The 24,952-nt window shown below is 52.2% G+C and overlaps 2 protein-coding genes across 3 annotated transcripts; one reads left to right on the top strand and one right to left on the bottom strand.

Annotated features, from left to right (window-relative positions):
* The first annotated feature begins 85 nt into the window (after positions 1-85).
* Positions 86-5,484, top strand: RPS3 (ribosomal protein S3). Its single transcript, XM_080559863.1, has 7 exons — positions 86-223; positions 619-749; positions 1,092-1,185; positions 2,390-2,484; positions 3,204-3,391; positions 4,578-4,774; positions 5,416-5,484. The coding sequence occupies exons 1-6, from the start codon at positions 194-196 to the stop codon at positions 4,769-4,771; spliced, it is 732 nt and encodes a 243-aa protein (XP_080415989.1). The 5' UTR covers positions 86-193; the 3' UTR covers positions 4,772-4,774; positions 5,416-5,484.
* A 2,358-nt stretch (positions 5,485-7,842) lies between these two features.
* Positions 7,843-14,537, bottom strand: SERPINH1 (serpin family H member 1). 2 transcript variants are annotated; one of them, XM_080559621.1, is made up of 5 exons: positions 14,385-14,537; positions 11,417-12,033; positions 11,128-11,226; positions 10,425-10,657; positions 7,843-10,271 (listed from the first exon to the last, which is right to left on the bottom strand). In XM_080559621.1, the coding sequence occupies exons 2-5, from the start codon at positions 11,997-11,999 to the stop codon at positions 9,969-9,971; spliced, it is 1,218 nt and encodes a 405-aa protein (XP_080415747.1). In that variant the 5' UTR covers positions 12,000-12,033; positions 14,385-14,537; the 3' UTR covers positions 7,843-9,968. The 2 variants fall into 2 exon arrangements, with proteins under 2 accessions (XP_080415747.1, XP_080415746.1); XM_080559620.1 differs by having other exon boundaries at positions 11,417-12,030.
* Between the last annotated feature and the right edge of the window lie 10,415 nt (positions 14,538-24,952).

Raw genomic sequence — 24,952 nt, 5'->3', positions numbered from 1 at the left:
GGCGGAAAAACGCTCTGACAGAGGGAGGGTTAAACCTCGCCAACATGGCGGCACCGGGAAAAACTACATTTCCCATCGTCCCCCGCCGTCAGCCCCACGTGACCGCGGCAGGCCAATGGGGAGCGGCGGAAGGCAGATATAGCCCTCCCAGGAGGGCCCGCTCCCTCTTTTCCGCCGGGCGGCGCGGCTCAAGATGGCGGTGCAGATCTCCAAGAAGCGCAAGGTGAGGGGGGGCTTCTCGCGTCGCCGCGGCCTCAGGGCGCCTCCATATCGGCGGGGCCGCGCTGAGGGAGGTCTCGGGCTTCGTCGTCGGCGGGGGATGGCGGCGGATAGGGGGGGATGGCGGCGGATGGGGGCGGATGGCAGCGGATGCGGCGCGGAGGCCCGGTGGGGAAGATGGCGGCGGGAGGCTGGCGGGGTGCTGAGCGGAGGGAGGGGAGCTGTGCCTGGGAACCTCAGGGCAGAGGGTTTTATTCTTTCTTATTTCTGTGTGAGGAGAGGAGCTGCTGGGCTGCAGGCCGGTTCAGGCATGAATTTGGCCCAGGCTTAAACTGGGAAGACCCTGATTTTTAAGTTGAGTGGTTGACCAGAGGTTGACTTGGCCCCTTTGTTTTGTAGTTTGTCGCTGATGGCATCTTCAAAGCTGAGCTGAACGAGTTCCTGACTCGCGAACTGGCTGAAGATGGCTACTCTGGAGTAGAAGTCCGGGTCACTCCAACCAGGACTGAGATTATCATACTTGCCACCAGGTAACTGACACGCTGCTCTTGGGTCGTGGAGGCTGTGCCAGGCTGTAAGTGGTGCTGCTGAAACTTCAAACGATAACGTTATTTGGGAAAGACATTTGGGAAAGAAATTCTGAAATGACACTCAGTGATACAGCACCATTACAACTCCTGCTACTCAAGGATGAGGACATTACAACCCCTACTAGTCGAGGTTGGATGAGGTTAGATGCTCTCTGGAAGCTCTCTGGGACGGTTGCAGGCTCTCACATGGGGACACTTTCTCAGTTATACTTTGCTGTTTTGTGTGTTTACTTTCTCGGCTATACCTCACTGTTCTGTGTGTTTGTTTTTTATCCATTACAGGACCCAGAATGTCCTGGGTGAGAAGGGGCGCCGCATCCGGGAGTTGACAGCTGTCGTGCAGAAGAGGTTTGGCTTTCCTGAGGGAAGCGTTGAGGTAAAACTGCCTCAGTTAAACCAGTAGTAAGTGGGCTGTTCACTTAGCTGTGTGCACTTTCTGTGTGGTTTCAGCTGAAAGTTTGTTTGGAGATATCGTGGGGCGCGTTTTACCTGTTCTTACAAAATGCTGTTGCCCTGAAAGAGAAGATGGTTGGCTCTTGGTGGTATTTTGAGTGCTGTCAGTTTGGCTGGTTTTCGCTGCTTTCCCAATATCTGAGAAGCAGATCTCTATAAATATCCATGGCAGGGGGTTGGAACTAGATGGTCTTTAAGGTCCCTTCCATCCCAAACTATTCAATGATTCTGTTTTGTAGAGGATGTTGCTGTACCAATACTGAGGTGAGAAACGAGTCCAGCAGTGTAATTTTTATTTGTACATTACCATTACCCTTGGAAAGTGCTTTGTTACAGAATGAGCTCTGAGATAGTGTGTGGTAACTGTAATGAATTAGATAGTAAAGTGACATGGCAGTAATCTCTTGGTGTCTTAATCATGGTTGAAATCTGATGTCCTCACTAGTGCTTTCTTCTAAAAAATTGTGGGGGAGGCTGGGGGGTGGAAAGTTGTGGTCTGGGGTGCTGCTCACGTTTATTCCTGCTCAGCCAGTGCTGCTGCATCACATTATACGGTGAAGGTTGCTGATCATCTCCAGCAAATGTATGAACTTAATGACACCAATCCTCAGAGTACATCATGAGTTGTTGGCTCTATGAATATTGTGTACGTGATTTTTGAATGTCTCCTGATGTTGGCTCTTGGAGATGTCAGAGTAAACGCACCTTGCTCTCCCAGCTCGCTAGTTAGGTTTGTTTTTTTTTTCTGTTTTGGTTAAAGTCCTCTGTTTTATCCTTGGGATGCTGTGTTTGAGCTGGCGGCTTCAGCAGACTTACCTTGTGCGTTGTAAAAACTGCAGGCCTAGTTTCTGAGGCTGTCTGGATACCTCTCTCTGTTGGTACTGAGTGTTTTGGGGCTCTTTGGAAGCAGCAACTCTTGAAAACTGCAGCAGACGTGTTTTAATAGTGGAGTGTTACTGGCGTGTCTCAGCTCTGCCAGGAGCTGGGTGCTAAGGGAGGGTTAACTGAACGGGGTGTAAGGGATGGGACGTCGAGCAGTATGAAGCTCCTGCCTTCTGTTAAGTGAAAAGCATCTGGAAATAAAGCCATTGCTGAGTTTACTAATCACATTTATTTTTTTTTTGTAGCTCTATGCCGAGAAGGTGGCCACGAGAGGTCTGTGCGCGATTGCTCAGGCAGAGTCCCTGCGGTACAAGCTTCTGGGAGGCTTAGCGGTGCGTCGGTGAGTAGAGCAAATCGAAGGCAGTGTAGGCTTCAAGCACCATTTCAAAAGAACCCCTCATCACCTTTAGTTTGGAAATTTAACCTGGTAGTGCTGTACACGGAGAGGGCAGTTTGGAGTTCTGGTTTCTGCTGTGTACAGCTTTTTGTGTAGTGTACGGTTACTTTTTGTAGTAATTGCTACATACTGGATTTCAAAAGTAAATGTTGAAGTCCACAGGAGATGAGATTAAGAGTCGGGTGACTGGTGTGCATAAAGCTTGCATTTCTTTCTTTGCGATTAAATGGTTCAAAACACAATTCGAAGCCTTCTGGCTGAGCTGTGGTCGAGGTGACGGTGGCCCTGCTTCTCAGATCCCTTCGGTGATGATAAGATGACGAGTCAGAAGCGGGTGGCTGCTGCTGGGTGGTGCCCCTGCAGCGTCACGTTCTGTGGTGCTGCGGGTGGCTCTTCAGCAGGAGCATCCTGTCCTCATTGAACGATTTTGAGGCATTTGTCTGAGAAGGGACGGGGGCTGGCCCCTGACGTAATCCATTGTCCACCTTCAGCTACGGAGCTGCTTTCGGCTCTCAGAACGTGCGCTCGTCGCTGTGCCCACAACTTCCCAAGGCCCGTAACTGAAGCTGGTGTCAAATGGCGCCGGGGGGCCGCGCGGATTTGGCTGAGATGCCCTCAGTCAGCGGGACTAACCCAGAGCTTGTTCTGCTCTCTGCCTGCAGAGCCTGCTACGGTGTCCTCCGCTTCATCATGGAGAGCGGCGCCAAGGGCTGCGAGGTGGTCGTGTCGGGCAAGCTCAGAGGTCAGCGCGCCAAGTCCATGAAGTTCGTGGACGGCTTGATGATCCACAGCGGGGACCCCGTCAATTACTACGTCGACACAGCCGTGCGTCACGTCCTTCTCCGGCAGGGTGAGTGGCCGGGGTGCGGATCCCTTCGCGGCTCCGGTGGTTTCTGTTCCAAGTGCTTTGGAGCCAGAAGATCTCAGCTGCAGGTAATTCCGTGCCTGCAGGTCGGAGGTTTTCCTCAGCTGTGAGGTGGCTGCACGGTTTTGATGCGCCGCTGACCTTGCAGAGTGTTTCTGTTGTGCTGCCCCTGGGAATTGTAACTCAAGGGAGATGGAGAAGCGTCCTTTAGCAGACAACGGGACTTCCTGTGGTCGTTTTTAGTCTTCTGCCTTTGGTAGTAGTGGGGATTGAATGTTGCCAGTTGATAGTGTGATTTTCCAGACACTGATTTGTGTCTTAAGGCTTCTGAGGCTGGTAGCAAAACACTTTAAAAATAGAGAAGCGCTTCCTGACTGTGTTCAAAGGCTGTTTGCAGTTGGATTCTGGCTCTCTTGGCTCCCAGGGGAAGTCAGGCAAAATTTGGGTGCTTACAAGGCCCACAGAAAAGCAAACATTGCTGACAGTTTTCCCCCCGTAGCTGTGCTGTTTCAGGTCTTCCCAGCTAAACCAGCCAAGCTTGCTCACCCTGCTCCTTCCCCTTGGTAAAAGTGACTTCTGCATCTTAATCGGCTTCTGGTTACTTAATTGCAGAGCATCTGCTGTAGGAATGCCAGCACAAAGTCACTCGGTCTTCCCTTCGGTGACGATACGATGACGAGTCAGACGGTGGTGTCCTCGCATCAGCGCGGCCTGCTTGGTGCCACGTTCTGTGGTGCTGTGCCGAGGCCGCCTTGGGCAGGACGTCCTGCGCTCTGGATGATTTAGAGGCATTTGTCTGAGAAGGGATAGAAGAAAAACAAGGCAGCTGGCTAGGGAACCGAGCTGAGTTATCCCAGGAAAAATGGTTTCGCATCAGGGTGAGCGTGACGTAAGGGTAGAGGTTCCGTTGTAGTCATCCTGAGCTGCGAAGCGCATGAACAAATAGACTGGTTTAGATCTACAGTAACTAGATTTTTAAGCTCTATCGCTTTTGTCTTAATTAGTTGCCATCTATTCGGTGTTGTCAGGAGACGGTTTTGATGCAGGGAGCGTTTATTTTGTAGAGAATTCTTCAGGGAGAATTTTATTTTGTAGCCTTGGGGCTTGTCACTGCTGACGGTGCACTTGGCATCTCGCGTTGGATGAGCGCGTCTCTATCCTTCTTTCGCAGGTGTGTTGGGAATCAAAGTAAAGATTATGTTGCCTTGGGACCCAAGTGGAAAGATTGGCCCCAAAAAGCCTCTGCCGGATCATGTCAGCATCGTGGAACCCAAAGAAGAGATCTTGCCCACCACTCCCATTTCAGAGCAGAAAGGTGGCAAACCGGAACAGCCAGCCATGCCTCAGCCGGTTCCCACTGCCTGAGAGGTAAGAGCCTGCGAGCAGCGGGACCCGGCTGGGTGAGGGTACCCGTGGGAGAGGTGTCGTGACACCAGGAAGGCTGTCAGGTGCCTGGGGTGCGGAGAAGAAAAGCGGGAGCGAGCTGTTCTCCTCCTTCAGACGGCTTCGCGCTGTTCCGGGGGCAGCCGTCAGCTGGGGTGGGTGTTTTGGGGACCGCTGTCCTGGCTGCGGTGGGTTAGTGGCGCGCTGCGCAGCACCTGAGCTTGCCCTTCGGTGAGGATGTGATGACGAGTCTGAAAGGGAACGTCCGAGTGCCCTGCTTCGTGCTGTGTTCTGCAGCACGAGATCTGGGACCTTGGGCTGGGATTTGAGTGACCTAGAGGCATTTGTCTGAGAAGGGCTCCATGCCTGAGCTTTTTTCCACACCACTTAGCCCATCTGCCAGCACGCAGCCGACCCCACAGGGTATGTGTTCCTCCTGCAGTACCCATTTGAAGTCTGGCTCTTAAAAGCCAGTACGTTGAACGTGATTTGTAGGCTGGTTTCACGAGTAAAAGATCCAGGTTTGAACTCCTGTCTCTAAATGAGTGTTTTTGGGTAGGAGAATGGCAATGGAAAATGGTCTGCTACCGTCTCACTCAGTATCTTGTTTTTTTTTTCCCTTACAGGGTTTGCAGCATCTGCAACCAGAAGCTTGACTGTCCTGAAAACATCTCTTAATAAAATCACAAAAGACAGTGTTTGTGGAGGTGCTTTTTTTTGCAAGGTGTATTCGGAGAAAGCCTCGCTCCCATCCCTGGTGTGGAAGGAATTCCTTCGCGTTTCTTCTAGCCTGTGTTGCCTTTTGGAGTGAACTTACTCGATCCCGATCTAAACGGAGAGGGGACAAAATGCTGATTTCTAGATAGAGATGGAGCAGCAGTCTGGTATTTAGGGCGTCATGAATATCTCCAAAACCTGGAGTCGTGGCAAATCTTTAATTACATACCAGTCTTTCTCCGAGGTTTCCAGAAGGGGGAGCTTTTTTAGCGATGCCCAAAGCCGTTGTGATCTTTCAGGCTTCAGCTGAAGTATTTCTGTATTTTTTACTAAATGCTTTTTTCACCTCTGTACTTCCATTTTTCTTGTCTCTGTAAGACCTTCCTTCACTGTGGGGCTTTCAGGACTACAGAGAAGACTGTTACAGCTCCTGTTAGGGAGAGGTAACGTCACTTGGTGGCGATACGGGGTGAGAGGACCTCCTGGGCAGACATTCACACATTACTTGGAGAAAAAAAGTACACGTATGTGTGTATGTAGATCTCAAACCTTCTGTCCTAAGTATTTAGATGCAAATACATTTAAAGGGTTGAGAAAATCTTGTTTTCTTTTGAGACCTGAACAGACAGTGTATTAATTTGTTGCTGTGTTACGAACTGGCTTTAGCGAGGAGCTGTAGGGTTGCGTAGGTAGATCCTGAAGCTGATAATGAGGTTACAAGGCTACTTTTTTTTTTTTTTTCCTTGGGAGTAGCTTTTACATCCAATTTTCCGTTTTCTGGAGGCTGCTCTGCAAGAACTATGTAGGCAGCCTCTGAACAGGAATTTCAAACTGACAGCGTCAGCAGCTGGTCTGGCAGTGGATGTGTGAGCCTCAGCCTTCCCGTTCCTGGCTCTGGCAGGGCTTCTGGAAAGCTGGTCTGGCAGGGAGCTGGCTGGGATGCTGCTTAGGTCTGTCAGAAACAGACGTGTCTTCTCAGGGCGTCACGGAATGAGTCTGATTTTCAGGTTTCTGTGCACATCTTCCGGTGGAAAGCTTTAAAAACCAGAAGTTCTAGCATGTTGCGTGTTAGAATGATATCAAAAGCCATCAGTATGTGTGATTTTCTTCATTCAAATTTGAAATTGGAGTTTGGAAAAGAAGAAAAAGAAAAAAAACAGACCAGCTTTGTCACTTCGTAGGAGCAGGAGTGTGTGAAAGAGGTGATCCTTCCCCTCTGCTCAGCGCTGGGCGGGTGCCGGAGCCCTGGCACAGGCTGCCCAGAGAGGGGCTGGGGGCTCCTCCTTGGGGATCTCCAGCAGCCGCCGGGACGTGGGGCTGGGCCCCCTGCTCGGGGTGGCCCTGCTGGAGCAGGATGCGAGCACCAGATGACCTCCAGGGTTCCCTGCCAGCTTCAAAACATTCTGGGATTCTCTGAAAGCTGCAAGACCTGAAGCAACAGAAGGGCGATGCACAGTTGCAAGCTTTAATATCTAAATTTATAGATGTTGCTATAAGTAGTGCGTTCAGGTGTGGTGTTCTCTGTCCCTGCTACATCAAGTGGGCTGTGAGGACCTGAGAAAGCCAACAGGGGTTGTCCTATAATGCTCAAGACTTTTGTGAGGGAACGGAATCCCTTTCTATCATAGAATTAGTAAGGCTGGGGATGGATGCTGCGATTTTCTGCAGTGAGAGGCTGTGAGCCAACAAGGACCTGGTGCTTTTTCACTCCGTGGGGAGCCCCACGTGGATGCATGCACCTGCTTGTCCCAGGCGCGCTGCTTTGGCGCGGGGAACGCAGGAGATGGACGCGGCTTTTGTTTCGCTTTTGGCAGGCGGTGGCACGCTCGAATACAGCAGGTGAACAGGCACAGGCCAGCAGGCTCTGACCTTGCTGGCTTTTCCAACACCTAGCTGTGCGTCCTGAACAATGCTGCAGGTTCTTGCTTTTCTTTATCCTTTTTTTTTTTTTTTTTAATCCTCTGTTTCCTTCAGCTGGGTCCCAGCCAGCCAAATTTTGGGCTGTAGGTTCAGGAAGGGTGGTCCTTGTGCCTAACATACCACTTTTATTCCTATATATATATATATATTTTTAAGAGCCATTTGCTGCTTGGTTCAATGTCACAGCAGTAAGTCCTCCTGTTCGTGAAGCACCAAAGGTGCTGGACACTTGGCGGTTTTGCAAACCAGCCAGTAGTGCTCCTTTCCCATGACATAGATCATGGGAATTGACCCATACATGTTTGTAACTTTGGTCTATAAATACCCCATCAGCGGCAAGGAGCTGCCGTAAGCTCTTCTAAAAAGAGTATTTTGTCTCCACCCAAGCCCTGCGGCTCAGCCTGGTTGCCCAGAGGTTTCATTGAAAAAGTTTTATTGCAAAATTATACAACTGTCATCATGTGGATACAAGAAGAGACGATGAAAGCCATTGGACAGCTGCATCCACACGACGCGAATTATTCACAATATCCCACAGTGTGTTCTCGCCTTGCCCTCCCCGTCTCTCCCCCCCCACCCTCACCCCGACCTCCAGAATGTGCTACAGCATGTGGGTTTCAGTGCGCTGATTCACCGCGTAGTGTCTAGCATACACGCTGGGTTTTAGGCTTCCCGTGCGTTTGGGTACGTCCCTGTGGGTTCCCTCCTCCCCCCGACACAGTCAGGAAAGCGCCTGGGAGCATGAGCTAGGAAGAAAACGGGGCAAGACCTCCCTTTCCAGCCGGCTTGGATGGGGATTAGGGCAGACCTGCTGTTCTGCAATCGTGTGTCCTTGCAAAGCTGGAGGAGACACGGTCAGGTTAAACCTGGGGGCGCAAGTTGCTGTGTTTTGGGCCGTTTGAGAGCTAACTCCTTAATTTTTACTTAATAAATAAGTGGAGACAGTCCTATATATGGTCTGAAAAAAAATGCAGTATTGGGCTTGTGTAAAGCAGCCTGACAGCGAATGCATCAGAAGGAAAGTGAAAGCAACGCATTCACGCTGTCCTTGCTGGTTCCAAATAACTGCCGCTAATTTATGACACTCAGATTTCTCTCTCAGTTCAGTAATTTGTCGTGACTTGCTCTGTCTCAGTGCATAGCAAGGCTTACCTGACCCGTGCTTCGATGCTTGTGGGGTTGCATTGGTTACTTCTTTAAATAGTATTAACCTGACAACGTCCCTTAATGAGAGGAAGGTAGGAAAAGCCTCCAAGTGGAGGCTGGAGCAGGCTATGAAACTTGCTAATCATCAGACATAAATACGTATATAACCATAAATACATTTGTTTTTCAGTATGCCCTTGTCCAGGTCAGCCGACAGGGAGCTAAAGCATCACGGAGGAGGAAGGAGCTTCAGAGAAGGGGTCAGTAGGAAGCCGGGTAATGGCAGCTCGAAAGCTAAATTATACAAGAAAGTGGGGTTGAGACCTGATGCGCCTCCCTGCGAGAGGCCAGCAGGAGGGCCTCAGCCTGCCCCGGGAGCTGATGGGTTCCAGCCCTGGCTGTAAGTGGGGGAACCTTCACAGTGTAAACTTTGACATCCCTATGAGCTGATGCAGAAGCAGCGAGAAGAAGTTCCTCCGTTGGCCCGGTACAGGATGTTTATTTACGGATGTTGGCCCCAGAGCCCCCTCCGTGATTCCTGGAAACGTGGAGCACAGCCATTTATAGGAATTCCTCGCAGGAGCGTTTGAAGGAGCGTTTCCCTCAAGTGGGACCTTGTTTTAGAGGCTCCTCTTCTCTTTGGCTTCTCTGCAGCGTAGACCAAAGCTGTGCCTGGCTTTGCGGTGTTCTAGCTAAGGAGCCGGTGCCTTGCTGAAGCATCTACCCATCATCCAGAGCAGGGGTTAGGCAGGACAGAAAGGCACAGCTCCGTGCAACCTGGGCTCTTACCTGCTGGCACTGTCCTGTTCTGCTCCCGCTGGTATGCCTGGGGCTGAACCCCAGCATCAGCCCTTGTTTTGCTCCGTTTTGTACCACTTAGGAAAGAAAGAGACAAGCATGCGTCTGCCTTCCATCACAAGCAAGAGACAACTGCAGAGGGATCAGAGCAGCCACGGCATAGCGTTTCACAGCACCAAAGTGGGGGGGAAAAAAAAAAGCAGAGCTAAATGTGCACAAGCGTTTGAGATGGAAGGGTGGAGGGCCGGTGCCTTTGCAGGGCTGGTGGTAGTAGCAGGAGGCTTAATTTTAGCGCAGGGAGGCGCGAGGCATCAGCCTGAGCATCTCAGCTGAGGTGCCCAGACAGCACGTGCCAGTTCCCATCCATTCCTGGTGACCCTCTTGTGCCAGGCTCCCCTGTTCCTCTGGAGGTGGGTTTGTGCAATAGGAGTATTTGGGGGTGAGGTAAAGTGTATGCTGGTTTCTCATCACAATGCACCCTGGTCTGAATAGCACCCATAGTTCGAGAAGGATACAAAATAGTGTTTCCCCTTTTTTGAAATCCCCCACTAAAAAACACAAACCAAAACAAGCTCTGGAAAAAAAAAATAAAACAAAACTACAACTCATCGCGCATCTTGTCTCCTTTGGGCCTCACGAGCCTGCCGATGAAAAGAATGGAGTTGGTTTTGCTGTCCTTGATCAGGAAGACGAAGGGGTGGTCAGCATAGAAGAGCTTGGGGTTCCTCATCTCCTCCCGGCCGTAGATATCAGCATCGTAGGGGTTCCCTTCCGTGTCCCATTCGAGAGCAGCGGCGTGGAAGACGTTGGACAGGTAAAGATCTTTCTTGCCCGAGATCTTTGACAGGTCAGCCTTGGTTTTGTCAATGGCTTCTGTCAGGCCCAGGTCAGCCAAGTGTTTCTAGGAGGAGAAAAGAGGTCAGCAACCCTCCCGGAGTCAGACTAGCCGATGGGAATAAAGCTGCCTAGCACAGGTAGCCCGTTATCCCACTGTTTTCTCTCCCACCCCAAAGAACTGCAAGGCTTAACTGCCTTCTTCAAGGACCTCCTTTACCTGAAGGTCATGGCTGACTTCCAGGACGACTTTAGGCAGCGAGATGGCCACAGATCTCTTCTTCATCTTGCCAGCCCAGGTCTTCAGCTGTTCCCTGTTCAGCAGTTTCTCGACCCTCTCCAGAGGCTCCACGTGGTTTGGCATGATAAAGATCATGCTGGAGAGTTTGTGAGCAAGTGGCATCTCTACCACCTGCAGCTTCTCTGTCTCATCATCATAGTAGTTGTAGAGACCTTGAAGTTGGAATCAGAGGTAGGAAATGGTGAGATGGAGAGCACAGGCAGAGCTACCCCCGACTTTTTTGCCAGTTCACCCTGGACTTGCCCTGGCAAGCAAGGGAAGAAAATCAGTGCTATTTTGGGAATTACTGGAGCTGGCAACAGCTCAAAATCGTGGATGCCATTCATGTGATAAGCTAGCATTTATTCCTAACAGCTAAGCACCCAGCAGCAAACTTGGATTCTCTCTGCTCACAGAGATTGAATCAACAGAGAGCAAGCACACCCTGTTTTGTTCTCTCTCACTCACTGCCATGGAGCAAAATGATCTTGGAAGCAGTTGGTAGAAAACTGAGCAGCAGTGAGCATAACTCCAGCAGGTTAGGAGTTGGACTCGATGACCCTTGTGGGTCCCTTCCGACTCGGGATATCCCATGATTCTATAATTCTAGGTCTTGGCAAGGGGCAGGAGGTTTGTAACTCACCTGTGCGATGCATCATAGGAACACCCACGGTGTAGGACCGGGACACCATGAAGCCGCGGTTGTCTACCATCTTATGGTGGAACTTTTCATCCCAGTGAGCTACAGGAGAGAGAAATTCAGCATGTGAGAAAAAGGCGGTAATTTCATGCCTGGTTCCTAACTACATGCTCTGAAAAACAGTATGCCTCCCGTGGACCCAGGATTTATTTATCTTCCCACTTAGGCTGCTTTAGATGGACTCAAGCTGGGTTTTGGGTCGCTTGCATCAATAATTGAAGGCAGAACTTACGCTTGAAGAACATGGCATTGACAATGAGGGCTCCATCGGTTTTCTCGACGTCTTTTGTGACCTCCGGCAGTTTCCCATCCGTGGTCTGGGCCGCCCACTCGTTAATGGATTTCAGGGCGCTCCTCTTGTCTCGGAAGTTGATCTTGGAGTGCTCGTAGTTGTAATGCTTCTTGCTGTTCTTCACGAAGTCGTCGGCGAAGTTGATGGAGGCAGGGCCGTACAAGCGGTTGCCGATCTTCCAGGTGACGTTGCGGGCCGTGCTGTTGCTGACCTCGTTCAGGAGCTCCGACAGCCCGCTGTGCACGTAGTCGTCGTTCAGCTTGTCGGCGCTGAGCACCGCCTTGGCCTGGGAGGCGGTGGCGGCCTTGCCCCCGAGGGACACGAGGCCGAGGGAAGAGGCCACGACCACGGGGGACAGCAGGATGTTCTCCATGTCCTTGTCCTTCGCCATGGCGTGGTAGAGGTTGAAGGCCAGCGTGGTGCTGCGGTCAGCCAGCGTCGTGGCCTTGTCGCTCAGCTTCCTGTCCTCCGAGGGCACGGCCGCAGCAAGGCCGCAGAGGGCGAGCACCACAATAATCCACATGGTTTTGGCAGCACCCAACACCCCTGGGGACCTGCTGGGCAAGAAGAGTTCCCCGTTAGGATGTCCCAAACCCTTCCTGGGGTGTTCAGAGACCCCAGGGGCTCCTCAGTGAAAGCCACTCCTGGTTTCCTGGGACTGCCAGAGCACCCACATCAATGCTTTGCTTGGGTTGCAATGATCCCAAGTCCATATTGGGCCTTTCCCCGAGCAACAGAGTCCAGGCTGCACTCTGAAACGCAGGGCCTGAGCATTTTTGAATGAAAGTTTCCTTTTTAAACAAATTTTGCTGTATTACTTTATGTTCGTGTACAGTAAATGACTTAAGGAAGGGCCAGGGAATGGGAGCGACGGGTATTTCCGTCCACAGAGTGGCAAGTTGAACCTCTGCACCGGTCAGGAAAAGGTGAAAGTGGGATGTTTCTGCTGCCCAAGGGCCACGTAGCCGGTTCATCCTGGGGCTATCGGGGGCAGCATGTGGCAGGATCGTCCCCCCTGGGGACCCCAGCTCAGCACCCAGCGCTCAGCATTCTAGGCACTAGGCGGAGCACGGGAGCTTCCAAATCAGAGGGGCCCTCTGAGGAGCTCCAAGGCTGGCCGGGCAGCTCCGGCTGACTCGATTTTGCCTGTTCAGCTCTATCAGAGAAGAAGGGGGACAAAGGGAGGTGGCAAATCCCCTCCTTTCCCCCTTCCTCTAACATACACGCGTTAGTGAAGCATCTCATCACAAGGCAAGCGCACCCAGGCCCGGTGAGGCCTCTGAGCTACTGTAGGGTTTTTAGATGAAGTCTAAAAACTGACCAGTCCTAAATGCTGTGCCTGAAAGCTAGCTCGTTGAAAGTTGAAACTAAAGTGTGAACGTTTACTCCAAGTGGGTTGCTTGGGCTCCCTCTCTGCTGAAAACATATATTTGCAACCCAAAGTGAGCTTTTCCCGCAGGCTGCCTCTTCCCCAAGGCTACCGGGGCCTTGGTCCTGTCCTCCCACCCTGCTCGGGGCCCGCGGAGAGGAGAACTGCAACGGGTTAAAGCGAGCGGCGCAGGAAGCGAAGGGCCCGCCGGGATTACATATGGAAGGAAGCACGCACACAGCCCGGAGCAAAGCGAGTGCGCAGTTCCACCGGGGACCTATTGCCAGAGTGGGAATTACGTAGCTCCAGACGGGGAGGCAATTTATATCCTAAAGCCCTTTTGGGAGCAAGCCTTCCGTTGAAGGGAAGCGCCGTTCTGGCTAAAATCAGAAGAAAAAATGTGTGCAGAGGGCTCAAACCTGCCCCTGATGCACTTTAAGGTGAAAATAGTGTTAGGTGCACCAAGCATTTAAAAGCTGAGGGGTTTTCTTTTATCTCTTTTTTTTTTTTTTCTTCCCTTTTATTTCTAAAAATGCCTTGAAACTGTTTCATAGGGAGGTCAGCGTTTGCCTTTTTCCCTCTGAAAGAAAACAGATACACGGAGCAGTTCTCTCGCGAGCAACCCACGGCCCGCGCCGCTTACATCCTCAGCCTAAAAAAGCTCCATGACTTCAGAGACCGGCGAAAAATTTTGACCTGGCAGCCGGGCTGTGATGAGTAGTGCCTCAGCCTGCGGCGGCGAGACAGAAAAATATTGCCCATCCTTGGATGAAGGGTGGAATTACCGCCGAATTCGTAACCCAGGGTGAAAATAGGTCCGGATGCCACCGGAGGAATGTGCAGCCGATAGCATCCTCTCGGGGGCTGAACGGCCCAGCCCTGCGAGGGGACGCCCCGTGCCAGCGTGGCATCCCGCAGACCTCGCGGGGACCCGCTCTCCGGGCAAGATTTGGGGGTGCCACCGCTCGCAGCCCCTCCGGGACGGCGCTGTCACCGCAGGACTTCAAGCAAAAGCCATCTCCGTGTGTTGGCAGAAGGAGGTGACGCTTTGAGAAGGCAGGCAGAGGGATGGGGATCGTCGGGCTCGTCTGCTGAGCGCTCGCCCTCCTGCGCTGGGCTGGTGCCCAGGGTCCCCAAGGCTCCCAGGCTGGGCAGGAGCAGGAGCTCGCGGCTTTCTGCAGCCCGGCACCGCTCAAACCAAGTCGGCGCTTCCCTTTTTCCCTTCTTCCACCCCCGCAAAGTTTCTCCGGGGTGCAGCTGCTCCGCCATCGCCCCTAGCAAACCTTTTAACGCCCTTCCTTTGTGGCAAAACAGAGCTGGCTTTTGGGGTGCCCTACCCATACCCCCCCCACCCCCAAAACCCAACTCCATGCAACACCCCCCCCCAATTTTCCCCCTTTCCACCTCCCCCCCCAAAAAATCCCATGCGTATTTTGGGGAGCATGCAACACCCCAAACTAACGGCCTGCAATCTCAGCTTGGCACATCCGTCCCCCCCTTGGCGGTGGGGGTCCCAAGGGCCACCCCCCCCCCCTTTACCTGCGGAATGGGGCTGCTGCCTTTGCTCTGCTCCCCTTGTGCACCTCCCGGGCGGGCGGAGGGGGTATATAAGGGGCCGGGGAGAAACTTCTGGAAAGTTGGGAAAAACCTCTCAAAAAAAAAAAAAAAAAAAAGGAAAGAAAACGCCTGGGGAGGGAGAGGAAGGGGAGGATCCGAAAAAAGCTCTCCCGGCCTCCCGCCAATGGCAGAGAGCGGCCAGCCCTGCTGCTGCAAAGGGGGGGTCTTGGGGAGGCTGCGGGGATGCGCGGGGGGCCTCCTTCTCCTGCCTCTGCTGGCCTCCAGCTGGGCCTCGCCTGGTGCTGGGGGGTACATGGGGGGCTCTGGGCTTGCTCATGCCCTAAGTGGGCTCTTGTGTTAGTGCGAGGCTCTGGAAGGGCTTCTTTGCAACACCCCCGTGGCCCCCCGGGCACCTCTTGTGGCGGGGTGGTCGGTGGTGCAGGAGGAGTGGGGTTGATGGATTTTTTTTTTTGTAGGGTGTCATTGCTTTTTTTTTTTTTTTTTTTTCTTTTTTAGGGTTTCATCCTTTCTGTAATCGGCGGTGTTGCAAAGCGCCCTGCCCCGTGCACCAGCCGTGCCCACAGGCAGCAAAGGTTTAACGTCTGCATCAGTTTAGAGCCACGGCTCGCCATCCGAGGTGTCCCCAAAAGTCCCCAAAAGGCTTCCTTCTATTACCATATCCCACAGCACTGCTTTGCCAGCCCTCTCCCCTCCTGCATAACACCCTCTTCTCCTTTTCCCCCCTCTCCCTTTCCCCCTCTCGGTGCTGAGCCTCTTCTACCCATTGCATCCTCTGTACTTCCCAACCCATAGGTGTGAGGTTAGCGGGTTGGCGTTCCTTGTAGTGGCAAAGTCCTCACGTCCATCAAGTTTCCGCAGTTTGGAAAGGGCTCATCTTCAGTCTCTGTTAGGGCAGCAGATATTTGCAGCCCCAAAGTAACTTCGAAGGAGTTAAATATTCCCGATGCCTGTGTGCCTGGCTGAGAGCGCCTGCAGCAAAGACTGTGCCGTAGAGAAGTTTCTGTGCTGACTCACAGGTAGTGACCTCCAGTCGGCTTCACCCCCGTCACATTTTAAACCGGCTTGGGATGTTTTTTATGGCAATCTGGCAGCCCCTTAGGGACATTTTCCAGGTACCACCCAGTAATTAAGCACCGTGCTCTTTAATGGTGACCACATTAGAAGGATGCTGTATCGTGTTGGTTAGCTTCTTCCCTGACTTCTAATCGCTGCTAATTTCGTTTTGCCCCCCACTTAACGCTGGTTTTGGCTCTGCAGGTTTCCCTCAGAAGGCAGGGGTCTCAGCACGTCGCTACCTCTTGATGCTGGGGTAGAAAATAGCCCCATGTCTAGCCTGGATATTCTGCCCTCACCCCTGGTTGTTGTCCTGCAAGCACCAAGATCAGCCCATCTTTCCACTTGCCACCCCACCACACACTATCACCCCCCCCCCAATTCTAGTGATATTTGAGTGCTGTCTAAACCATTCGGATGATGCCTTGTGGCTATTTACTCCCCACCTCAAGCGAGGTGAGGTCTTTGAGCCTTCCCTATACAAATGTTCCCACCAGCAGCAATACACCAGCTCTCGGAGCTCTAATAATGAAACAAAAAGTGAGTTTCTGCAGTGTCTGAGCTCACAACGTGCCTTGCAGCAGCGAGACCTTGATAACAGCAGTAGCAGATAACGGCAGGTTTGTTCTGGTCACTGGGTGTTTGCTTCTGGCTGGGAGGAAGATTGTCCCATTCATCCACTCCCAGCAGCATTTAGCGTGGCCAAACTCAACCGCACGGTGATATTTGCACAAAAACTGTTATAGGGGAAGCGTGCCAAGGGGTTCACTCGTTGGGCGACCTTTTGGGTGCCAAGCAGGAAGTCATTTCAGCAGCCCGAAGGCTCCTGGCGTTACGTGAGGCTTTTATTTCTATTTCAGTGGCGTGTTGGAGAAAGAAATGCCTGAGCAAAATGTATTTCCAGCTGATGCCTTCCCTGGGCATTTTGCATCCAAGCAGGTACCTGAGGCTGAGGTCCTTAATGGTAGGATGCCGAAACGGTCCTAATTAGCAGAGATCATGCCAGTGATCTCTGAGCAAGTGGTGATGCTCAGAGGGATCCAGTGGGGGAAAGAGGGCTACGGTACCTTGAGCATCATGTCCTTACGTGCTAGTGTACATTTGGAGCAGTTTTATTGCCTCCAGTGGGGCTTTGTGTCTACAGAAGTGATCAAAATGCAGCCCTGGGGTTTTTACAGCACAATCTTTGCTTTATTACTGTGTTGCTATGGAGCAAAAAAATGAATTTCCTGCTTGCAAACAGTCAGTGCCCAGGTGAAGTGGTGCTGGTCTGTACCAGCAGCGCACGCCAGCTGAGAAATGAGAAGAGCTCCTTTAAACCTCCAGTGTCAGCCAGCTTTCCCTGCCAAGCTTTGAATTGCTCCACCTCCAAGCCCTTCTAATAATTACTTCCCAGGTGAGATTTTTTTATTTTTTAATTCTTCCAAGTGAGATTTAAAATACATTCTAAAACTTTTCATGAGATTTTATATATTTTTTTAATTCTTCCCAGTGAAATTCTAAATTTTTTCGTCTCTTTCAATGCCTCCCAGCACCAAACTATTTCAACAGAAGGACAGGGCTCTGTACTTCAGTCCTTTTAAATGGACTTGCCCCGATAAGGGGAATTTGGAGTTGATTAAAAATAGTTCTTGTGTCTGAGGACAGGCAGCCCAGCACCGAGATGTTTCAATTTTTGCTTGATTTTTTAATGTATTTTCCCCTATTGCCCTACTAATTTATCTCCCAGCTAGCACCATCCCAGCTGCATTCCTCTAAGATAACCACAGTAAATCTGCAGGGCTTTATGATGTTAACATGCAGAAAATGAGCGCATTCTACCCAAATATCTGCAACCAGCTCGATCGCGATGGGGAATATATTTTTCAGAGCAAAAGCGCTGGGAATCGGGCCGATCTGCTTGGCGGGGGGCAGATTTCTCTATCCATCGAGTGATTTCCAAGCGCAGTCGGACGCTTTCGGCTCTCCCAGCCCCCACAGTGCCACGTAGGAGATCCGATGGCGCTGGGGTGGGAGAGGACCGGGAAGGGGGGAGCGATGCTGGGAGTTGCCTTCTTCCGTCTTCTCTGCTCCCGTAATGAGAGGGCCCGGCTGCCAAAAGACACATCCACTTCTGCAGCCCAGCTCCTCCCCTCCAGCCAGCCGGCTTTTTTTCTGCAGGGCGAAACTTTTGCTTCTTTCACCGCCAGCTGCTTCAAGCGTGGTTGCGGTCCCTGGGGATGGAGAGCATTCGGTTTAGGAGGGTGCGGATCTACTGAGCTACGAGATACTTTAATTAAAAATAATAATAATTCACGTGATATGGGTCTGATCCTACACAGCCCGACAAACCAGGCAGGGATTTACTGCATCTGAGCTGGGTTTGGGGGAGTTACTGAGGTAAATCTGCCCGGTACTGGGAGTCCTGCAGCCAGCAAAGCGGTAAACTACGCATGCCCAGACGTTTTATGGCCACCGTGGTCGGTTGGCCTGGCTTTTGTAAAGCAGTGTTACTAATTCACTCGATTATATATTACAGGAGTGCTTTAGTCCTACGACAGCAAGTGAAACCAAACCCTGCCCTCTACCAGGCTCTTTGGACAGAACTTTTTGAATATAAACACCAGCAGCTTTGCACGGTTACCCTGTCCTGTAGGCTGCAGTGACCCACGAGACTGATGTTGTTTTCCCGTAGTAGAGTCCAACGTCTCCTAAACTGCCATGAGACAGCGCTGCTGTGGGATTTCTGCTTTTCAAGATCAAGCACCGTCTAGCAAGGCTAGCAAGGAAGGTGATTTGTAGAGAAGATACCAGAGAAGGAGTCCCTTGTAACTCTCAGCTGTAATGGGGCAGGGGAGTAAAACTGCCTGCCTTATCCCACAGTTAAGAGCATGGAGCTAGGCAGAAGAAATCAAGTGATCAATTTAAAAGAGATCCCAGGCAGTCCTTTTTCACAAAGTTGCATCCACGGGGACAAGTTTATGGAAAACAGCTCCAGGAGTGGATGCTGCTGGGGGTAGACAAGGATTTACGCTGAGCATCTGCAGCCCAGCAGGTCTGGGTGCTAGGGTGGCACAGGGGAAGGACCACAGGTGGGCAAGGACCAGGTGCTTGTCATAAATTCTCTCTCCCGTGTCACTGGTGGAGTGTTGCTGGATGGACTACAGGACTGTCCGAGCAGGACATTTTGTACATACACAACACGCAGTGGGGTTAGGCCTTGGAGCATTAAAAGCCATGGGACCTGCAAAGATCACAGAGGAGATGGTGAAGGCAATATTGATCCTCTTGGCAGCCTCTACCTTGAATTGTAGCATTGTAATATCATAGAATTAGAGAATGGTTTGGGTTGGAAGGGGCCCTAAAGCCCACCCAGCCTGGCCCCTACCAGGGCTGGGGCACCCCCAGCTCCTCTGGGCAGCCTGGGCCAGGGCCTCAGCGCCCTCAGAGGGAAGAATTTCTTCCCAACGCCTCCCCGAAGCCTCCCCCCTGCCAGGCTCCAGCCGGTGCCCCTCGTCCTGTCCCCCCAGCCCTGACAAAGAGTCCCTCCCCAGCTTCCCTGCCCCCCCTGCAGGCCCTGGCAGGCCGCTGGCAGCTCTCCCCGGGGCCTTCTCTTCCCCAGGCCCACCACCCCCAGCTCTCTCAGCCTGGCCCCACAGCAGAGCTGCTCCAGCCCCTGAGCGTCCTCGCGGCCTCCTCCGGGCCCTCTCCAGCAGCTCCGTGTCCTCGTGGACTGCTGAGGAGCTTGTCTGTCTCTGAATTTCACCAGCAAAATCTCTCCCAAGCCAGAGCAAATGTTGTGGATGAAGCCAGGCAGCAGCCACGGCCGCTGCAGCCTCGCAGCCCTTTTCCCCCTCCCTGGCTCGCAGCCGTGCCTGGCTCCCCGCTTGGCTGGGGCTGGACGGGACCGGCTTTGTCCGAGCAGACAGCACACAAAGGACGGCAGTGAAGCTGAAAGCTGAGCGTCCCGTGGATGTGTGCCCTGGCCCGTCCGGTTTGTAGCAACATCGAGCCAAACTCATCCCCACTAACCCTGCCATGCCTGGAGCAGGGGGATGCGGCTGCCCCGCAGCGAGGGGGTGCTGCCTCTTGGGAAGTGTTGGGGTGGGTTTACGTGCCCTAAAATTGCAAGTTTTGGCCATGGGTGCACATTTGCAGCGGTCAGCTTTCACTCCTTCAGCAAATGTGATGGAGAACAAGGAAGAAAACAACACCGATTGCCCTCGAGGAAATTCTGCATCGCAGGAATGTCGTGATGCACACGGGCCCCGGCTGCTGCTTTCCCGCAGGGCATAGAGAAGAGAGAGTCCCTTGATCCCGCTTCGTAATCCCTGTTTAATACTCCAGAGAAAAGGTCAAAATCCACAGGGTCCCCTGCCAACCCATTGAGGACAGGGGGAAATTCCTCGGGTGCTCTCGGGTGGAAAGGAGGGCATCTGTTCGGCCCCAGCGCAGGTCCCACGTGGGTAGCGGCAGGTCGGCTGGCGCACCCCCCTGTCCTGCACGATGGGGAAAAGAACAAAAAATTGGGGTCTTTGTGGGTAGCCGCAGCTCAGGGATGGAGTTTGCCTTCCCTAGGAACACCCCACGGCCACCGGGTCCTGTGCTCTTTCTACACTGGTGATGGAGATCTTATTTAGGGTTGTGACAAGGCCAAGAGGATTCCCTTTTCCTTTCCAGGCTAGCTGGATGAGTGTTTGTGCTCCTCATCCCTCCCTCTGCCTTGCAGTGAACGGGACCATCTGGATCCGCCCAGAAGTTAACCAAAAGAGCAAGAAAACAATTAATTTTTCAGCCACGTCAGCCCCACAAACCCCAGGGCCGCCTCAGGGGCAGGCTGCAGGAGCGGGGTGAGCCCAGTGCTTTGGGGTGCCGTGGCCTCAGTTTCCCCATTTCCAGCACCTGGTCGTTGTCCTCCTTAGAGGCAGGGAATGTGCCACCTCCAGTTTTTGACCCTTTATTACAAAATGTGAAGGTCCAGGACTGGGGAGGTCTGTCTGCTCAGAGCCAGGCATGGAGCAAGGGCAGCTCCTGGGGGTGGAATCTCTGCTGTCTCGTAAAAAGCTGCGTTCCCATCCACTGCAACATTTCAGCTCCTCCTCGTCTCATCCTGGCTGCCTGTTTTCCAGAAGGAACGTGGAGCTTTGAGCTCGGTGCCTCTCCTTTAAGTCAGGTTGAAGCTGTCAGAGAGCTGAGAGGAGGCGCAGACCCGCATTCCACCCCCCTGCAGCGCCGCAGTTTTGGGCCCCTTCGAAGGAAATGGGATGTAAAAGGAAACCATTTATTCCGGAGCCAGCTGAGGGAGCAGAAACGCCCCTAAAGCTGACCCTGCTTGGAGAGAAATCCTCCGCCAGCCAATCTTCTCCTTCCAGCACAGCGCTGGGACAGGCAGCGGGGCGGGCGCAGCCTGTGCACGCGTGTGCACGCGCATAGGAGCACAGTTTGCACAACTGCGTGTGTCACCGTGACAAAACCAGGCTGGCTCAGGCCCCAGCAACCTTCCTGGTGTCCCTCGAAGTGGCGTGGTCGTTAGAAGTGGGGTTTGCTAGGTGCTGGTGATGGGATGGGGGTGAACGCAGGACACCCTGGACTGGTGTTTTACACTGCATTGGGGATTTTGGGGTGCTCAAAGCGGTGGGGGAAGGCAGGAAGGGAGGAGAGAAGAGATGAATTCAAGGAAAGCCACACTGTGCTCAGCAGCCCCTGCACTGGGCAGAGGTCCAGCAGGAGCAAACGGCACGTACATTGCTCATCGCCCACGTGCTGCGGATATGTAAGCAAAGGGATGCTTAGGAAGGGTCGTGGCAGCCTCTTCGTCTTTTCCACTCTCACCCACACAACAGAAAAGCAGCCCAGAGAGATAGAAGAGGAGAAGGAGCTTCATCCTGCCCAGGGACCCCATCCCCAGTGACCACCTCGTGCTGATCTGGTGGGACCAAACCCGCTGCTTGAGGTCTGAGCTGTTGCCTCTTTGCTTGGGCACCATGCACCCACATCAAATGTCACACCAGCCAGGTCCCTTCGTGTAAATGTGGGGTTGGGCCCAAATTTGGCCAGGGAGCTTGAGCCAAGCTTTTCAGTGCTTTTTGCAACTTTAATAGTTTTTTTTTTTTTTTAAATATCGTTTTATGGTGTCTGATAGATGCATAGCTTCACACATTAAGTTCAACACATGTAGCCATACATTTCTCTCTGTCCAAAGTTTCCTATATCCCAGAATATAATTTCTGCATGCAGGACCCTTATAAAAAAGGGTTGACTTTTATACATCCTTATGCGCCAAACCCCACATACTATATCTAACCTAAATACGACCGTTTAAAATGCGCCAGCACAGAATTGCAATGAGCATTTTCCAGCTACTGTATGGATCTGGAGTGAAAGCCTGGCAGAAAAGTGGCGGCAGGCAGGATTTCTGGAAATGTCAAGGAGCCCACATGATGCAACCCTGCTGCATTCTTGCAGAGCGCCGTCTGCGAGCGTAATCCTTAGCAGGGGCTGCTGGCATTTTGCTCCAGATGTTCAGGGACTGCACCGACCCGCTAAAGACTTTTCCAGGGTCAGGTCTGTATCCCGCCAGAGCTCCATGCTTTGTGCTGCCGGTGGTGCAGAGCCACATTCATGCGTCAGGGAGACTTCTAATTTTAGCAGCAAAAGCCACCGCTAGATTTCCATTTTCCTTCTTTTATAACTCGCAGAGAGGAGAGTTGTTGATCGTCCAGCGAACCTTTTTCTGCTTCCCATTTCAGAGTTAACCCCAGCAGCCTGAAACCTTTACTAAAAGCACACAGAAAATGCATCCAGCTCCTGCAGATCTTTCTTCTTTGCTTCTCCCTTTGCAGAAAGCCACTGGACGCAGCAAATCTTGCAAGGTTTTTGGTGCACACGTGGCCGAGTTGTGCTCAGCTCCCCTGGCACCAGGAGCCTTGATGGGACCTGGTGGAAGTGCCTTTTGGCTCTTCCTGCAGCTCAATTAGCTGCTGTGGGCACTGACAGCACTTTGGCCACTGCAGGCAAATATACCCTGGCTTTTCTCTCTTTCATTCATAGCACGCTGATGGAGACGTAGCTGTGACTCCTGTACTGCTCACACAAGCGTTAGCAAGAAAAATGTGGCCCATCTGCCGAACTGGGTCCAGAAACTCACAAAATAGTCAGATATTTGGAAATGTGGGGCTGTGCTGCTGCAGGAAGAAAGGCAAACACAGCTCCTGGAGCAGGGACAGCCCCGGAGCTGTTCGGTGGGAGGTGGCCCTGGCCGTGCAGGGCCCCAGGAACATCCTGACTCATCACATCAGGAGATTTGCTTGTGCTGATTTCCAAACGTTTTGTAAAGCTGAGCAAGGCCGATTTTCCTGGCTTAAGAGCTGGGGAAACCGAGGCACGGGTAGCAAGTCTGGGGCAGAGTGAGAAGCCGGACGTCCTGCGCTGTGAGTCCTGTACTGGTTTTACTGGTTTGTGCTGCATCCCCTCCCACAAAGGTGCTGAGCACCGTACAGTGGGTCATAGAGCCCCGTGACTGCTTGGACAAGCAGCTTGGACAAATTGCCTCTTTTTGCATCTCCACCTTCGGGGCTGTCCAGGAGCAGCCCAGTCCACGCTCTCGGCCAACACACAGCAAATGAAACCTCTCTCACATCTCACCCGTGGCTCGACGGGCTGTTTCGAAGCCCGGAGGAGGTGAATTTGGGCTTTGCACACAAGGTCTCTTGTTCAGCATGGGGCAGAGGTGGGTGGGCAGGCAGGGGAGAGGTGGGGTAGGGGGAGGCGATGAATGGGGACCGTTGTTTCGCTCCCGATTACCTCTGGGGGAAGTTTACCAGCCATGCACAGCTTGGATTCGGTCCTGCAAAATCATCATCACTTCTGGCCTCTGTCGGACCAAGGACGAGGCTCGTATCTCCCTGTAATTCCTCCTGGTTTGAGTCTGAGGGGGACGATGTGGTTAAAAGAGCCCTGAATCGAAGCCTCTCAGAGCCGCCCTTCTCCACTCCTCCGCGGTCCTGGCGCGGCCCCATCCAGCTGGGATTTATTTCAAGCTCACTCGCTGCCCGAACATAGAGAAGAAGCAACAAGGAATGAACGGCAGCTCCTGAGCTTTGAATAGTTCGGGCCACGAAACAGGGGCTGCACTTTTTTTTAAAGGGAAACGCTCAAAGCCTGAGCTCCCAGCCTTACAGCTATCTGATGGATAGGGTAACACCCAGCTGTATATTTGAGTGCAGCTTCCAGAGACATGCTGGACATGCAAAATAGTGGAGAAACTGCAATTTGTACATTGCCCAATTGCGAGAAAGCCCTGGACAACGTTCTGCTCTACCTAGTCCCACCTAACGAAGGCTTGGAGTCAAATGCAGAAGTTTTGGTGTCTCCTCTTCACCTGGACTCGTGACTGCCCTCCAAGGGCTCATTTCCAGGTCAGCTTTCACATTTTTTTAATTTTTTCAGGAATTGCCCATGAGCATCCCTTCCTCTCCGTTTCGTTTTTTTTAACTCTTGAACTGTTTTTGTTTGTTTGTTTTGTCCCTTTCCCATTCTCCAGCTGGAAGCAATGCCAGGAATAGAGAAAAAAACATTTCCATGGACCTTGTGGCTCCTCACGTGCCTGTGCTGGGACTCCTCGTACAGACTTCCCACGTAACGACCAGCAGGGGATAACCTGCAGAGAAAACACGTGGGGCTGCGCCTTTCCCTTCAGTCCACAGATCCAAAGGGCTCAGAGTCTGTCAAGCACCCAGATTAAACGTGTGGGTCTCTTCCAAGAAACTGGGACCTCTTGACATGAATCTGGGTCCCTCTTTGAGCTGTGTGAAGTCTGCGATGAGATTTTATGCCAAAGAGCGTGCAGACCTTCTTTCTAGGCTTCCCCTCCAGCTGCTAGTCCACCTGCAGGCTGGATCATGTATTTCCTCTGTGACGGTGCGTCCTGGATGTCTGAAGCCTGGGAGCTTTGTAACTTGGAGAGGGGCAAGGCCTGGAGAGGGACGTGATTTCCACGTTCCTCCTGAGGAGTCCATCCGGGAGTCCACGTCCATCTCTCCTAACCTGGTGGGGCTGCCCTCTACCTTCCCCCTAACCTCCCTCCACATTTTCTCTTGTTCGCATCGTGTCCTGTTCATGCAAGTCCAGGGAGAACCAGCTTGTGAGCTGAATTGGTGGAAAGTCCTGTTGGTGATGGTGGTAAGAAGGGGTAGGAAGGTGAGATGAATCGAGGTAAGGTAAATCAAGGTAAGATGAATGAAGGTAAGATAAATGAAGGTAAGATGAATCAAGGTAAGAGAAATCAACGTAAGATGAATCAAGGTAAGAGAAATCAAGTAAGATGAATCAAGGTAAGATAAATCAACGTAAGGTGAATCAAGGTAAGACAAATCAACATAAGATGAATCAAGGTTATATAAATGAAGGTAAGAGAAATGAAGGTAAGATGAATCAAGGTGAGATAAATCAAGGTAAGGTGAATCAAGGTAAGATAAATCAAGATAAGAAAAATCAAG

Source organism: Anser brachyrhynchus (genome assembly GCF_964034855.1).
Source record: "Anser brachyrhynchus genome assembly, chromosome: 1".
NCBI classification, from domain to species: domain Eukaryota; kingdom Metazoa; phylum Chordata; class Aves; order Anseriformes; family Anatidae; genus Anser; species Anser brachyrhynchus.
Note: the sequence above shows the minus strand (reverse complement) of the source record. Positions and strands in the feature narration are given on the sequence as shown.